Raw genomic sequence first — 15,031 nt, forward strand, 5'->3', positions numbered from 1 at the left:
TAGCGACAGATTTTATGTTCATGCTCTTTGATAAATGGACAAGGCAACAGAAGTAATCGACCACTTAAAAGAGGTTGCATTGTGGCCTTAAGCGAAGATCGAGCACATGAATAGCCCTTCAGAGCAAAGAGCACAAACTGTTAACCTTAACCTAAGACAGAGGTTGCCTATAAGTTTGATGCAAGAAGCAATAAGTCATTTCTAGAAATATCATCAATCTGATGATATATGTAGGTCCATTTATAATTGTAGTCTTGTACTTCATAAATAAAATAATACCCGAAAATAAATCTGTAATCTGATATTTTGTAACTTGGCAGCAATATTAGACCAAAGTCACACACAAATATACAGATATACACACACACATATACACGCTGCTAGGTCAAAGTGAGGTTCTTCTACAAGGCTTTGCATCCCTCCCATATTCATATTCAAGTAGAGCTAACTGAAACGGCATCAGTAAGTACTTAAACTAAATAACACATAGTAAATTGTAAGAATTTACGTTTGAGTCATCACCAAATTTGATCCCAAAATAAAAGAGAAAATTGAAACATTGGTCCATGATATTTGACCCAATTGAAGTATTGATTACTGAAATTTGATCCCAAAATATCATTGCTCCATACTGTGACAAGTTCAAAGACCAATACTTACGGAATTTTAGTTCGAAAACCAAATCTCCAATTGGGTCAAAGTCTAAGGACCAATGCTCAAATTTTCTCGGAAACAAAAAATAAGATTGGGAGCAGCATACTGGGAGAGTCCAAGGCCAAATGAATCAACACAGGTATTAAGTTACCCGGATATTCATTTAGATCGTGGAAGCACTTCATCTAGTTTATGTTCCAGCGCAGAAAGATTGATACTCTCTAGATCATTCACCTGAGAAAAAAAAAATTAAATAATTAAACACACGCACGCACAAAACAGCAACTTCAAACATACATACTTACACACAAAACCCTAAACCTAATATTGACCAATAAATTAGGAGTACTTGATAGAGTACCTCGGACTGGATAGTATGAAGGAGTCTGTCATCTATTTTGGAGGAGACACAGCTCACAACACAAAGCCCTTGTTCAAGAAGCACTTCTAAAACCCTAGAAATTGAGAAGCGTAACCCTTCCTCTCCAGATCTGAAGCCGATGGCAGTACTGATCACGATTTGCACTCCACCGCAACATGGGTGGACTGTGAAACAGCTTGGCGATCCCCCGTAGGAACTTTCACCACCATGGTCGTCCGTACTAGTACTAGAGCTAATTAGATCGGAGACCTTCTTCAGTTCAGCTCTCTTGGCGTCTAATCTCTTGATCCTATTCTGGAGGTGCTTTATATAATTTACAGCCTCGTTCATGTGGTCAGATATCGAACGCTTACCCTGCTTTCGCAACGAATATATGTCAGCAACCCTAGTCATCATTCTTGCAGCTAACCGTGTGTGTGTGTGTGTGAGAGAGAGAGAGAGAGAGAGAGAGAGAGAGACAGAGACAGAGAGACACAGAGAGAGAGAGAGGGTACATATTGGTTCTAAACCTTGATAAATTCAAGAGGGAGTAGGGATCTAAGTGAAGCATGTAGGATACCCATTTCTTGCCTTCTTTGCCTTTCATTTTCCCTGTGGATAAACATTTTCTTCTTCTTGTTATGATCATTAGACTTGTGATCATCATCCATCATATAGTCCAAAGTAACAGCTAATTTCCGCCGCCGGCTTTTTCCCATGTTGCCATGCTCCGGAACTCTACGATCTTCTGAAATTGTGTGATCATGGTGATGACGAGGATTAGATGAAATCTGGAAGACCAGCTTCTTGCTTTGGTGTAAAGGAAACATTACCAAAAATAAAGATATTGAACAGCTTTTTTCTGTGAATTTTGCAATGGAGGATTAAAGAACTAGATATGATCAATATTTGATGGGCCTAATTCAGATGCCAAAGATTCCTTTCCTTCAAGATTGACACTCTCTTCAGATACAAGATGACTGAGTACAGGTGAGAAAGAAGAAGTGACCTCACCGGCCACTTTAAAAATTTTAATTATGCTCGTGGGCACTGTTCTTATGTACAAAAGTAATTGCGTTCACATTCGGTGGGATCACTTACCTAAATCATATATATTTTAAAATTAAAAGTCACTTATGAATGATCATTATTCTCATAAAAATGTTTTAAAATGTCAGAAAATAATAATTTTAGACTATATTTTATAAATGACGATTGATGATTGAATATTATTTTTAATGATTTGAAGAAAAAAACTATCAATCGCATATTACGCGATCTATAAAATATGATCTAAAATGATAGTCTCTTTTAGCATCACCCCTTAATTATTATTGTTTTTAATTAGAAGGAATTTTGATTGATACATTCTTTTTGGAAGATAAAACTATTAGCTAGCTAGGGTAAGGGTTATGTGAAAACACGCACCCAAAAACAGGAAGCTCATCATATCCATATCTCATCTCACCCATTTGTAAAATGTGATACAATGCATAAATTGTTAATTAAGTTTGTAATTTAATTATAACATGGATGATAATTAAAACATGCATGTTTTAAAACAGTACTTGATAATACAGCACAACTACCAATGGTATCAAGAAGAAGATCTCTTTGACTTTGAGCTCTACTTTATGAGTTGGCCAAAGGAGTTGTTGATACTGTGCATCTTGAAACAATAGTATTGTAATTAATGGTCAAGAAACAGCTTAGCTGCTTCCCTAATTATTTTTCCTGACAAAATCAAGCATCAAATCTACTATAATATATAATTGTAGTGGTTATAATTGCGAGATATATAAACGTATACGAGGGAATAATTGTTATGAAGCACTCAGAATTTTGATTATTGTTAATTAATTATTAATTCGTCCTTAATCAGTACACTGTACAAGGAATATGTACACGAAATTTTGAGCCATTTCGGGTGGTAGACAGGCAAGGTTTAAATAATTCTTCTTCAAGCTCACTAGGATTAAACAATTTTTAAGTTTGAAGGGTTGGGTACAGACGGATAGTACATTGAGATAATTAATTAAAAGAACAAAACTTTTGAAGTTCATTGTCATTAATTTATTGGTTTCTAAACAATGACTAATTGGTTATGGGCAATATAGACATAATTGGATCAGCTAAGTGCCTATTTGATTACAAATGATTACTACTTGGTTATAGGCAACTTGTCATGATTGATGGTAAATTGAGCAAGCTAGGTTTTCTCCATGTCTCCTTCATGAGGAATTAAATGATCATTCAGTATAATTATTATTTGATATAGTCTATTTGCTCAATTAAAGTACGTAATTTTGTTTATTAGAGTTTAAATTTTAAGTAATTATATATTAATATTGTTTTTTTTTTCTCTGTAACATGAAAGAAAAAAAGAAAAGAAACACTAAGGAACAACTAGTCTAGCTCTAGCAACTCTAGAGCAATCATTTGAAAGAGTTTGAACTAAACGATGAGGAGGCTTCGCAAGCTCTTGAAAATTCATCTCGCTATTTAAACTCAACTTGACTATTCTGTTAGCTGCAAGATTATGTTCTTTATGAACATGTTGCAATTGCAACTCTAATTCTCTATGATCAAATTTCTACACTCCGAAAGAAGACCATAGAAACAATGATTAACGCTAGGATGATATGCTAATAATGCTCTCTACCTATATTATCCATATTATTGGAGTCGTGGGTTTGATGGGTTTTATGTTGTCGTCTCCTATAATTAAATGAAAGACAACGATGACTACTACTGTTCAATGTTCTGTCTTAGACCATCTCCAACCCTTGGCCTAAAACCTAAAAATTTTAGCCCAAAAAATTTAGGTTTTAATCCAGAAACTGTTTTTCTGCTCCAACCATTCTGGCATAAAATTTTAGCCCCAGATTATTAAAGAATGAATTTATGCTTTTTTTAAAATTAACTTTTTTAAAAAAATTATTTAGACTATCCTAAACTAATTTTATGAACATTTTAACCTAAAAGTATTTAAATTCCAAAAAATATTTGAAAATCACTAAATCGATACATGAAACTTAATACAAATGACAATTAATAAACCACATAAACTTAATACAATCGATAATTCATAAAATGTATAAACTTAATAATGATATCCACCATCTTGACTTGGTGATGGACTTGATGGTGGACTTGGGATATAGCCTTGAGATGAATCATCATCTTGAAATATACTCCTTGTGGTAGTGTCTTCACAAAAGTTCCTTTTGCTTATCACGTAAGAACTTCTTCCTCTCTGGAGTGTATTAGTTGAGGTCCTCCATCATGAAAGTACATTCGAACCTTTCTCGCTTCCTATCCCTTTTGTGGGTAATGGCCAAACGCATTCAACACCTTCATTGACATCATTTGTCTGTGCGGCTTAACTATGAAATAATCTTCCCCATTGTTGGTCTGCATCGGTTCCCCACCTTGGAGAGGACGTTCCAAGCATGATGCAACTTGATTTTTTTGGTGTAGTTCTTGTCTTTTAAATTGTCATTACTTTGTCACCCTATGCAAGAAATATATAAAAAATAATTAGTTGCAAAATAATATTATGTACATGACAAATAAAATATCAACAAAGAAACTCACAATTTCTGCGGCACTCCTTCCACTAGCCATGTCAACCACGGCTCTCTCCAAGATTCCTTTCCATAAAGTGCACACTTTTTTGATAACTTTCCACCGATCGTAAACACCACCACCTTCCCTTTGCCTGACGTTGGAGTTTTCATTGAACTTATCAACGATTTTACCCCTCAAAACCTTTTTATTTTGATTTGTGCCAACGGCACCATCTTCGCTAATAGAAACCCATGCCAAACATAAAAGCAACATCTTCCTCAAATGTCCAATTACGACCTCTAATATGCTTTTTTTGCCATCTTGAAAAATTTGAAAATGGGAAGAAATGGTAGAAATAAAAATTGGAAGAATTGTAGGAGAAAAGTGAGTCTTGTGTGGATGTTTGAACAAATACATAGGTATTTATAGAGTTTTTGGGTGAATTTTGAGTTAAATATATATATTTTAATTATTTTAGCCATTGGATTTAAATTTGGGCCATTAGATCTTTTTTTTACCGTTAGATTTGATTATATTCGATCTTAGCCGTTGGATTCAATAAAATTATAAATTATATTCGATCTTAGCCGTTGGATTCAATAAAATTATAAATATAAATATAAAACTAAAAAAATGGAATGTAGGCCGTTGGATCAACCAACGGCCTGTTGATCTCAGTCGTTGCTCGCGAAACTAGCCGTTGGCTCTCTGACATAGATGGCCGACATGCCCACGTGGGTGGGGCCATGCCGGTCTCTGCCTTGGGCGTGTCACAAGTGGGCATCTACCTTCCAACTGCCCAGTTTCACTTGCGCTGGTGGAGCCCATACCATTTTCTGGGCTAAATCCTGACCGGTTTCTAGCTTTTTTTTTAAGGCCCAAATTAGAACTAGGGTTGGAATGGATTGGGGGGAATAGAAGGGAAATTATAGGTTTTAGGTCATGAGTTGGAGTTGGTCTTATGATGTATCCAACAAGTTGATGAGATGTAATATAAGGTGGTATTGTCCACTTTAAGACTTTATGTTTGTCATCAAAGCATAGTTATCATACCAATCATAGATTATCCCATAGAGAAAACATGTCTATTAATTTTTCTCATTTGGTTACAAAAGATTCCAAAGGGGATCGATATTGCGCTTAGGATTTCTCCGACCATCTCTTGACAGGCCAAGCCGCCAAGGTAATGCTAAAGACATATTGCATTACTTTCTGTAAAAAGTAAAAATAAAACAAGAGAGAGGGAGAGGGAGAGGGAGAGGGAGAGGGAGATGGAGATGGGGAGAGGGAGGGAGAGAGAGAGAGAGAGAGAGAGAGAGAGAGAGAGAGAGTGATAGGCTTAAAACCTACAAAGGGGATCGATATTGATATCATGCGCTTAGGATTTCTTCGACCATCTCTTGATGGAAAATGCTTAGTCATGTGCCCTAGTACTCTAGTAACCTACCAAATTAAGTAGGAGGCAGATTGTCTGCCCTCCTGTTTGGATGCCTTTCTCATCCCCTCATATTTGTGCGGTCATGGTTAAGCCACGTCAACATTTTATATTCTTATTGCTTTTTGTCTTATTATCTCTATAAAAAAAATTAATATAATATGTTGACGTGACTTAACCGTAATCGCACAAAATAGGAGAGGATGGGAAGGGCACCCAAACAGGAGGGCAGACAATCTGCCTCCAATTAAGTAAGCTTGTCAGGGTCCCGTTGCAAGCCCTATAGTCCCTTCAACTTAAAATGGGTCGCAAGATCTTGATGTCCTCAAAATAAATTCAATCCGATGTCCCACGTACTTGCCTTGAAGATTTTTTTTAGTGTGTCGAGAATACGATCCGGTACATTAAATTTAATAATATAATTGGTTAAAAATATTATTTCAAAGTTTTCAATCAATTATATTATTACACTTTGTATACTAGGCTGTGTTATCGATTCATTGAAATCTCTCCATGCCTTGGATTACTTGCCAAAATTTCTCTGGTATGGTCACAATAGGACAGCATGCTGTGAGCATATCTTCATAGAATCCACTTTTATATTGATCAAAAGCAAAATGTTAACTACTATCAAGCAAATATTGTAATTTAAAATTTCCACGAAATAACTGTATTATTAAATCTCAAACATGTATTGTTTATTGTGGTATATAAGAATGAATATATTACAGATCAACAACAGTTGAGATTTCCATTGTGAATGTATATTTAAATCATCACGATTTGAGGCGCTATATGTATAAGACATTAAACAAAAGCATTACATGTATAAGACATTAAACTAAATCATCAACATGTATATAGGATTACAGTAGACGATGTAGACAAATATGTATCAGTATGATGATAAGCAGTAGACTGAAAGTCTTCTACTCTGAACACTCAGGTGTTTTATGCCTTATGAATAGGGTATAGCAATGGAGAGAACGATATGTGTGAGAGCAGAGACACCTCTACTTATATGTTTTTCTCTTTGTCTAGCCTATTATAAGAAAGATATTAATCAAATCATAATCACATCAATTATGTCCCATCATGATATCAATTTGTCAGATTTAATAGGGTTTACGATAAATTAGTTCACAGAATTTAAGTTTAAGACTGCACGATTCTTACTCTATTAGGATTTTAAGATCATTTGTATGCCAAGTAACTCGATATTCATGTTACTTGAGGGCCAAGTAATATTAACGAGAATTCATTGATATTCACAAATAAGGTTTTACAATATGACCCTCCTAGTTGTTGGTTAGGATAATAGCCTTCATTGATACATACTCCCACACTGAGTGTTGCAGCTAAAAAAGTTGAGGTTCTTTTATAAAAACCAATTGACAATATGGCAAGTAAAATCAGATGTAAGGTTATGTAAGATCATGTAAGGTCTCTTCCTTTTCTAACATGAAATTCAACTGTCAACACGCACTTTCACATGTGACAAATTTTCAAACCCATCACGTGGATTGTTAAATTAAAGTTATGTAATCTGGAATCTTCTCGGTAATTATTGCATGTATTATGGAAATGTAATTTCCACTTGTAATTAGTGTAAAATTCCTACCTAAATAGTGATTGATATAACCTCTCTATATATTGTAAATACTTTACACCAATCAATAAAAGGAGTAAGAATTCTACATAATATTAGAGCAGATTGTCCTACGTTTGAGAATTCTACATAATATTACAGCAGATTGTCCTACGTTTGAAGCCCAACGGCCACATGTGCTCCACATCACCCGATTTGTCTTGTCCATGTGCTATGCTTAAAAATTCGCCACATGTGAAAAGGCGTGTAGAGAATGTGAATCCCACATCAGAAAAATGAGGAATCTTGCATGTACTCATGAGTAATTGGGGTACACTCCATATTTCCAATATATTTATAGTGGAACATCAACTTTCTTCATTCAGGGTTTCCATCAGCGCCATAGCATTGATTATTCTGAGATGTTTAACCCCGTTGCCTAACCAGCCACCGTTCGCACTGTCTTAAGTCTTACTATTTCTCATGTGTGGCCGCTTCGACAATTAGATGTGAAAATGCATTCCTTAATGTGTATCTTCAAGAAGATGTTTAAATGTCTGAGCCTCCAAAGTTTGTCGATCCTGCTCATTTGCATTATGTTTTCATCTTTAGAAATCTTTATATGACCTTCAACAAGCTCCTTGTTGGTGGTTCCACCCGATCAGTTCCTTCTTATTTTGTCTTGGCTTTTGGCAAAGTCACATTGATTGATTCTTCGCTTTTTTTTTTTTTTTTTTTTTTTCACAATGCCTTCTTCACTATTTATTTCTTACTCTATGTTGATGATGTTACCACTGGCAGTTTTGATGCTCTTCTTTCTCAGTTCACTACTTTTCTTTACCAACAGTTTGACATCAAAGATTTGGGTCCCCTCAGTTATTTCTTAGGCTTATAGGTTATACGAAATGGAGGCAGATTATCTGCCCTCCCACTTCCCGTGCCCTTCTGTTTTGTATGGTCATGGTTAAGTCACGTCAACATTTTATATATATTTTTATAGAGATAATAAGACAAAAAGAAATAGTAATATAAAATGTTGACGTGGCTTAACCGTGACCACATAAACAAGAGGGCACGGGAGGGCACAGGAAGTGGGAGGGCAGAGAATCTGCCTCCATACGAAATTCCACTGGACTTCACATCAATCAACTTAAGTCTGTTTGTGAGTTTCTTTAAAAATTTCTCTCACAGCTTTTGATAATTCCCTATTGGCTTTTATACTTTGTATCGTAAGTTGTTTGGCTCCTTACAGTATTTCACTCTCACTCATCCTTATATTTTCTTTGTTCTCAATATTGTTTATGATTACCGCCAAGCTAATTCTCCGTTATGTGAAAGGTACTTTGAAACTTGGCATCACATTGACTCATCGGCTTGCTTATGCTACCTTATATGCCTACCAATGCTTATTGGGTCGACCGTCCAAACACTCGTCGTTTCACCATTGGTTGATCTTTGTTTTAATTTCATATCTCGGTGCTTTAATAAGCAACCTATTGTATCTCGATCAAGTGGTGAATCAAAATACCATGTTCTTGCTCATGCTTATGTCGAAACTGCCTGGATTTGTTTTATTTTGCACGATCTCGTTTGGCGTTCGTTTATGTCCGTCAATCTCGGCATGGTGTGTCCTTAATTTGTTCCAAACTTGTCTGATCAGGCTCGTTCAGTTTTTCGGGGAGGGCTATTGCATGTATTAAAGGAATGTAAACTTCAATTGTTACTAGTGTAGGATTCCTACCTAATTAAATGGGTATTGATATAACCCTATATATTTTAATACTTTACACAAATCAATACAAGGAGTTATAATTCTACGTGGACAATACAAATTGAGTGATATGGAGCACATGTGGTTATTGAGCTTCACACGTAAGTCAACATGCTCCGATAACATAAGGGAGTCAAAGTTTCAACATAAAACCAATTGGTAACATATAAAGTAGTCCAATTACTCATAAACACATATAATGTCCATTCTTTCTCCAATATGAAATTCATATTCTCAACCATAGTTGCAAGCCCTATCATAGCACAAATGGGGTAGAAAAGGCTAAAGAGAAAATGAAAGAAAACTATCAAAACCAGTTGTTACTTAGCTATAATTTAAGATACCCACGAGTCCCATGATCCAAATATTTTAATTGAATTTGTGTAACTTGTAACCCTTACCAACTATCAACCATGTGAATTCCAGTAGGGGTGGGAAAACGGGTATAGGAACCGCGGGTCGGGGCGGGTACCGGCTGGTTCCTAATTTTTAAAAAGAGAAACGAGGCAGGGTGGGGCGGGGTTTTGAAATTTTAAGGGCAGGCCGAGTCCAAATGTATAGAAAAACGGGTACCCGGACCGGCCCGTTTGTAATTGTAATGGATTGACGAGATTGAAGAGTAACCTACATCCAATTGAACCGTTAGTTTTACCCTAGAACCTAGGTCTCCTCGAGCTCGACTCTGTCACTGGAGTCTGGAGTCCTCGAACTCAACTCGATTCTCTCTCGTCATCTCCTCCACCACCCCGACATTATCTCCTCCATTATCCCGACATCACTGTCGTCGCAAGTCTGGGCCCTGGTGACCACCATTACCCAGACATCATCTCTTCCACCATCCAACATCATTGTTGTAGCGAGTCTGGGCCTTTGTGACCACCACCACCCCGACATCATCTCCTCCGCCATCCCAACATCATCTTCTCCACCGTAGGACTGCTAATGCCTCCATTCACTTCGTTTGCTATTTGCTATCTAACAAGATAACAACACCAGACACCACAATCTCTCCCTCTTTCCTCATCTTGCTCGACTGCGACGGTGCCTCCCAGATTCCCATTCACCATAAGCTCGACGTTAATCTGCATCATCTGAAACTTCAACGCCTGAAACTCCAATGATTGCACCGTCTGCACCCCTTTTGGGAAGTGGGTCTTCACCCTTTTTGCCATTCATCTGGCGAGGTGGGTCTTCACCCCTTTTGCCATTCATTCTTTTTCTTCAAAGCCTTCATGAGCACTCATTCTTTACTCCAAACCTGGATGTTGTTTGAGCAATGGCCTCAAAGAAAAACTTGAGGCTGTTTTCTTACTTTCCGACCTTGATTCCCTCCACGATGTCGATTTACCAGTATGAGATAACAATTTTGGCCAGAGTGTTATCTGATGGCATTGAGGAAACTCTACCTAGATTATCTCCTCACCTCGCACCATATCGGAGTCGAGAGACAGAGACCTTGATTTGGGATTGAGAGATATGAGCAAGAAAGACGGGGACCACCACATTCAACGATTCACCACCGTTCAGTTGCTGGTGTGAGTAGAGGGAGCAATATGGAACTGTGGAATGTTCTGGAGCTTTGTATCAAAACCAAAAAATAATAATAATAATTGGACCCGTCCCGAATTGGCCCATTTGAAATGGGGCGGGTTAGGTCTGATTCCCAAACTCAAAATCCTTCTACCCAATCTGGCCCGTCTCGTTACTATTTAAAACGGGTAAGGTCCGGTTCCTCCAAAATTATGTTCGGCCCGTGTCCAACCCTAAATTCCAGTCAATGTCAACTTGGGTTCTGAATTTATAGGGATTTATACACCACCTAACTAACAAATTAAATGTAACATCCCACATCACCCAGGGGAATGGATCATGTAAGCCTTATATGCATATTCACATCTCTACCTAGCACGAGATCTTTTGGGAACTCACTGGCTTTGGATTCCATCGAAACTTCGAAGTTAAGCGAGCTCGTGCAAGAGCAATCCTAGGATGGGTGACCTACTGGGAAGTTCTCGTGTGAGTTCCTAGAAACAAAACCGTGAGGGCGTGATCGGGGCCTAAAGCGTACAATATCATGCTACGATGGAGTCGAGCCCGGGATGTGGTGGAGCCCCAGGCCGAGATGTGACAATTTGGTATTAGAGCCAATCCTTGGCCGGAAGTATGCCGACGAGGACGTCGGGCCCCTAAGGGGGGTGGATTGTAACATCCCACATTGCCCAGTGGAATGGATCATGTAAGCCTTATATTTGTATTCCCATCTCTATCTAGCAGGAGGCCTTTTGGGAACTCACTGGCTTAAGATTCCATCAGAACTCCGAAGTTAAGCGAGTTCGCGCAAGAGCAATCCTAGGATGGATGACCCACTGGGAAGTTCTCGTGTGAGTTCCCAGAAACAAAACGGTGATGACGTGATCGGGGCCCAAAGCGGACAATATGGTGCTACGGTGGAGTTGAGCCCGAGATGTGACAATTTGGTATGAGAGGCAATCCATGGACAGAAGTGTGCCGACGAGAACGTCGGGCCCCTAAGGGGGGTGGATTGTAACATCCCACATCGCCCAGGGAAATGGATCATGTAAGCCTTATATATATATATATATATATATATATATATATATTCTTATATCTACCTAGCACAAGGCCTTTTGAGAACTCACTGGCTTCGGATTCCATCGGAACTTCGAAGTTAAGCGAGCTCGCGTGAGAGCAATCTTAGGATGAGTGACCCACTGGGAAGTTCTCGTGTGAGTTCCTAGAAACAAAGCCGTGAGGGTGTGATCAGGGCCTAAAGCGGATAATATCGTGCGACGATGGAGTCGAGCCCGGGATGTAATCATACCAACGATTCAGCCCAGGGTTGGAAATTTTTTTCCGAAAATTCCAAATCAAATAAAAAAAATTTGATCCCATACCGAAAAATTCCCCAACATATAATACCAAAATTTTTGGGATTCATAGCGAATCGATACCGAGCCTTTCGGTACTAGAATTGGGATTACATATTCAATAGTTCGAGAATCCTGAACCGAACCGAAAATATATACATACATATATATATATATTTATTTATTTTGGTTGCATGCATGTTGAATGTTGAATTTAAGTAATTTGATAATAGACTATATTAGAAATAGAAGTATGCAATTAAGTAGTTTGGAACTTTGGAACGTCAATTTGACGTGGTAAGAATGAATTTGTGTGAAATTTCAAATTGGTAATAGGTAAAAAATCTAAATTTCAATTGATATGAATTGGGCAACAAAATTTCAAGCCAAAAGCCTGGCCAAATTTTAGGCCACAAACCAAAAATCTCAAATTTCTGCCCAAAACCCAAAATCCAATCCCGATCCATCTTGAAATACAAAAAACATTTCGGGAATCCCAAAAATTGGAAATAACGAAAGTTCAATTCGGAATTGGTCTTCAAATTCTCATTCCAAAAATTTTCGGTTTGAAATTCGGAATTCCATTTTCAATTTGGATCCTGTTGATGCACAAAATCAGCGAAGACTTTGGTACAACAGAAAGTGTCAGGTTTTATGACCTTCGCTTGGTTGCTTCGGTCACTAGTGAGGATAAGTACGTAAATGAATAGAGACAGAGAAGCAAACACAGGATGTACGTGGTTCACCCAGATTGTCTACGTCCACGGAGTAGAGGAGTTCTTATTAGTAGTGAAGGGCTTACACAAGTACAAAGGATCAAGCTCTCAATTTAGTGAGTTCTTGTGAATGATTTAACACAAATGGCATTAGGCCATTCTGTGGGGGAATGACCCCTATTTATAGAAAAACTTGTAGCTTTGTCACATTGACATGTGTCATGTTGTGATTGGTTCTTGATGTCGACACGTGCTGCGCTCTGATTGGCTTCTAATCTTGACACATGTCGAGTAGTGATTGGCCTCCTGGTCGGAGGAGAACTCTTCTGGGTCCTTGACAGTATAGCGTTGGCCGGTGCTCGGTAGTTTCGGGATTGGTCAAGTATGGTACAAACAGTGCTCCCCTAAGTTCCCGAGTGAGGGAAACTCCTCGGTTGGGGACTTGCAAGATCCAATCCCTTGAGTAATCACAAAACTTCTAAGTACCGAAGTGTGGTCTGATCTTCATCTGCCCTTCTCTGGAAGTACCTTTCCTCCATCCGGGAATGGTGTATTTAGCCTATAGTAGGAGTCCCCCAAGTCGCCGAGCTAGGAGATCTGCCGAAAGAGGTGACAGACAAGGTAAGCAGTCAAACTTCCAAGTAAGCAACCCAGGATCAGAGATTTGACTTCGGCTTCCAGTTGATTGTTCTTCTTCTCCTTGTCTCTCATTCAACTGTCAGGATAAGGAGAAGCAAATGGATAAGAGATGATATGAGATACTTTTGCTTTTGAAGAAGTAACTTTCCACAGACTTATTCTTGAACTGTGCTGGAGGGTTTTCTTGTGCCCTTCAGAGTATAAGGCCGACTCAAAAATTTGAGGGTCAAAACAAGTCCATCAAATCTAGAGTACGTTCGACCTTGATGATATGGGATACTTTTGCTGTTGACGGAATAATGAATGTGGTATGGAAAGGTGTCGTGCTGTAGTGATCTGTTTCAGCCCACCGTTGAACCTTCTGCTTCAATCTTTTGCATGGCAGAAATGGTGTGCAACCTTTGCATTCAAATGGTCCTTCAGAACATTCCTTCATAGCGACTCATCCCCGCTTGGCAGCTTCAGTGTAAAGAGCCAATATCTGATCAACTGTCATGAGGTATTTGCCGGTGGAATTCGTGACCTTGACAGCAGTTGAGGATGAGTACTCGAGAGCAATGCTAAGTAAGCAACCAGGCAAAGGCTCCAGGCAGTCAGTTCCAAATTGGAGGTTTGATTTCAGGTTCCGACTGACTGCTCTCTTTCTCCATGTCCTGCAGGTGTGGACAAGGACAAAGACAAAGACAGGGAGAAAGCATGATATGGGATACTCTTGCTTTCGACCCTGATGATATGAGATACTCTTGTTCTTGGTGTGGCTTATTTGCTGAGGTATTATCGGGGGGAAATAAAGCTGAGTATTTCGAGAGGTTATGTTGAGGGTGCCTTTTCGAATGCGAGAAAGGGTTGAGCATTTTTGCAGGTTTGCCTGTCCGTTGAGGAGGGAGGTCAATGTATATAGGGATTTCCCAATAACAAGTAGTAATGCTATTCCTTTACCCTTCTTGGTCACAGCAATGTAGTGGGAGCTGCCAGCTTCACGTGTTTTAATTTTGTCAGAGCACTTTGAAAAAGTGGTATGTGGTATCTGGAAAGCTGATATTACGTGTGAAGATTACAGACAAGCTTTATCTAAGGAAATCTGGCTCTCGAAGTTCTGAGAGTTGTGCCTCTTCGGTTTTCGAACAAGCAATCCCGTCGAGGATCTGACTCTCGAGATTCGGAAAGCGGTGCTACTCCGGTTTTTGAGAAAGTAATTATGTTGGGAGTCTTTTCTCGAATGTGAGTAAAGGTTGGACGTTCTTGCCAACCTGTCTTGCCGCAAAACACGGAGGTCGACACACATAGGGACTTTCCAGTTGTCAAGCAGTGGTGCTGTTCCTTTACCCTTATGGGTAATAGTAGGGTAGCTGGAACTTCGAAATTCTCGTGCCTAAACTTTGTCAGAGATCTTTGACAAAGTTATATGT

The 15,031-nt window shown here is 38.6% G+C and overlaps 1 protein-coding gene across 3 annotated transcripts; it reads right to left on the reverse strand.

Moving 5' to 3' along the window:
* Positions 1-286: 286 nt before the first annotated feature.
* LOC103439828 (transcription factor bHLH36-like) lies at positions 287-2,039 on the reverse strand. 3 transcript variants are annotated; one of them, XM_070826494.1, is made up of 4 exons: positions 1,849-2,039; positions 1,546-1,763; positions 1,016-1,393; positions 287-888 (listed from the first exon to the last, which is right to left on the reverse strand). In XM_070826494.1, exons 2-4 carry the CDS (start codon positions 1,732-1,734, stop codon positions 814-816), a joined length of 642 nt encoding a protein of 213 aa, XP_070682595.1. In that variant the 5' UTR covers positions 1,735-1,763; positions 1,849-2,039; the 3' UTR covers positions 287-813. The 3 variants fall into 3 exon arrangements, with proteins under 3 accessions (XP_070682595.1, XP_070682593.1, XP_070682594.1); XM_070826492.1 differs by having other exon boundaries at positions 1,546-2,039; XM_070826493.1 differs by having other exon boundaries at positions 1,016-1,390; positions 1,546-2,036.
* Positions 2,040-15,031: the final 12,992 nt, after the last annotated feature.

Source organism: Malus domestica, chromosome 01 (genome assembly GCF_042453785.1).
Source record: "Malus domestica chromosome 01, GDT2T_hap1".
NCBI classification, from domain to species: domain Eukaryota; kingdom Viridiplantae; phylum Streptophyta; class Magnoliopsida; order Rosales; family Rosaceae; genus Malus; species Malus domestica.

Bases quoted from the DNA above. Each gene is read 5' to 3' on its own strand.
- LOC103439828 (XM_070826492.1), bottom strand. From the start codon at position 1,845: ATGTTTCCTTTACACCAAAGCAAGAAGCTGGTCTTCCAGATTTCATCT. The intron at 1,394-1,545 runs GTTTAGAACCAA...TCGTTGCGAAAG, and splicing joins TCCCTCTTGAATTTATCAAG to CAGGGTAAGCGTTCGATATC. The intron at 889-1,015 runs GTACTCTATCAA...TTTTTTTCTCAG, and splicing joins TTCATACTATCCAGTCCGAG to GTGAATGATCTAGAGAGTAT.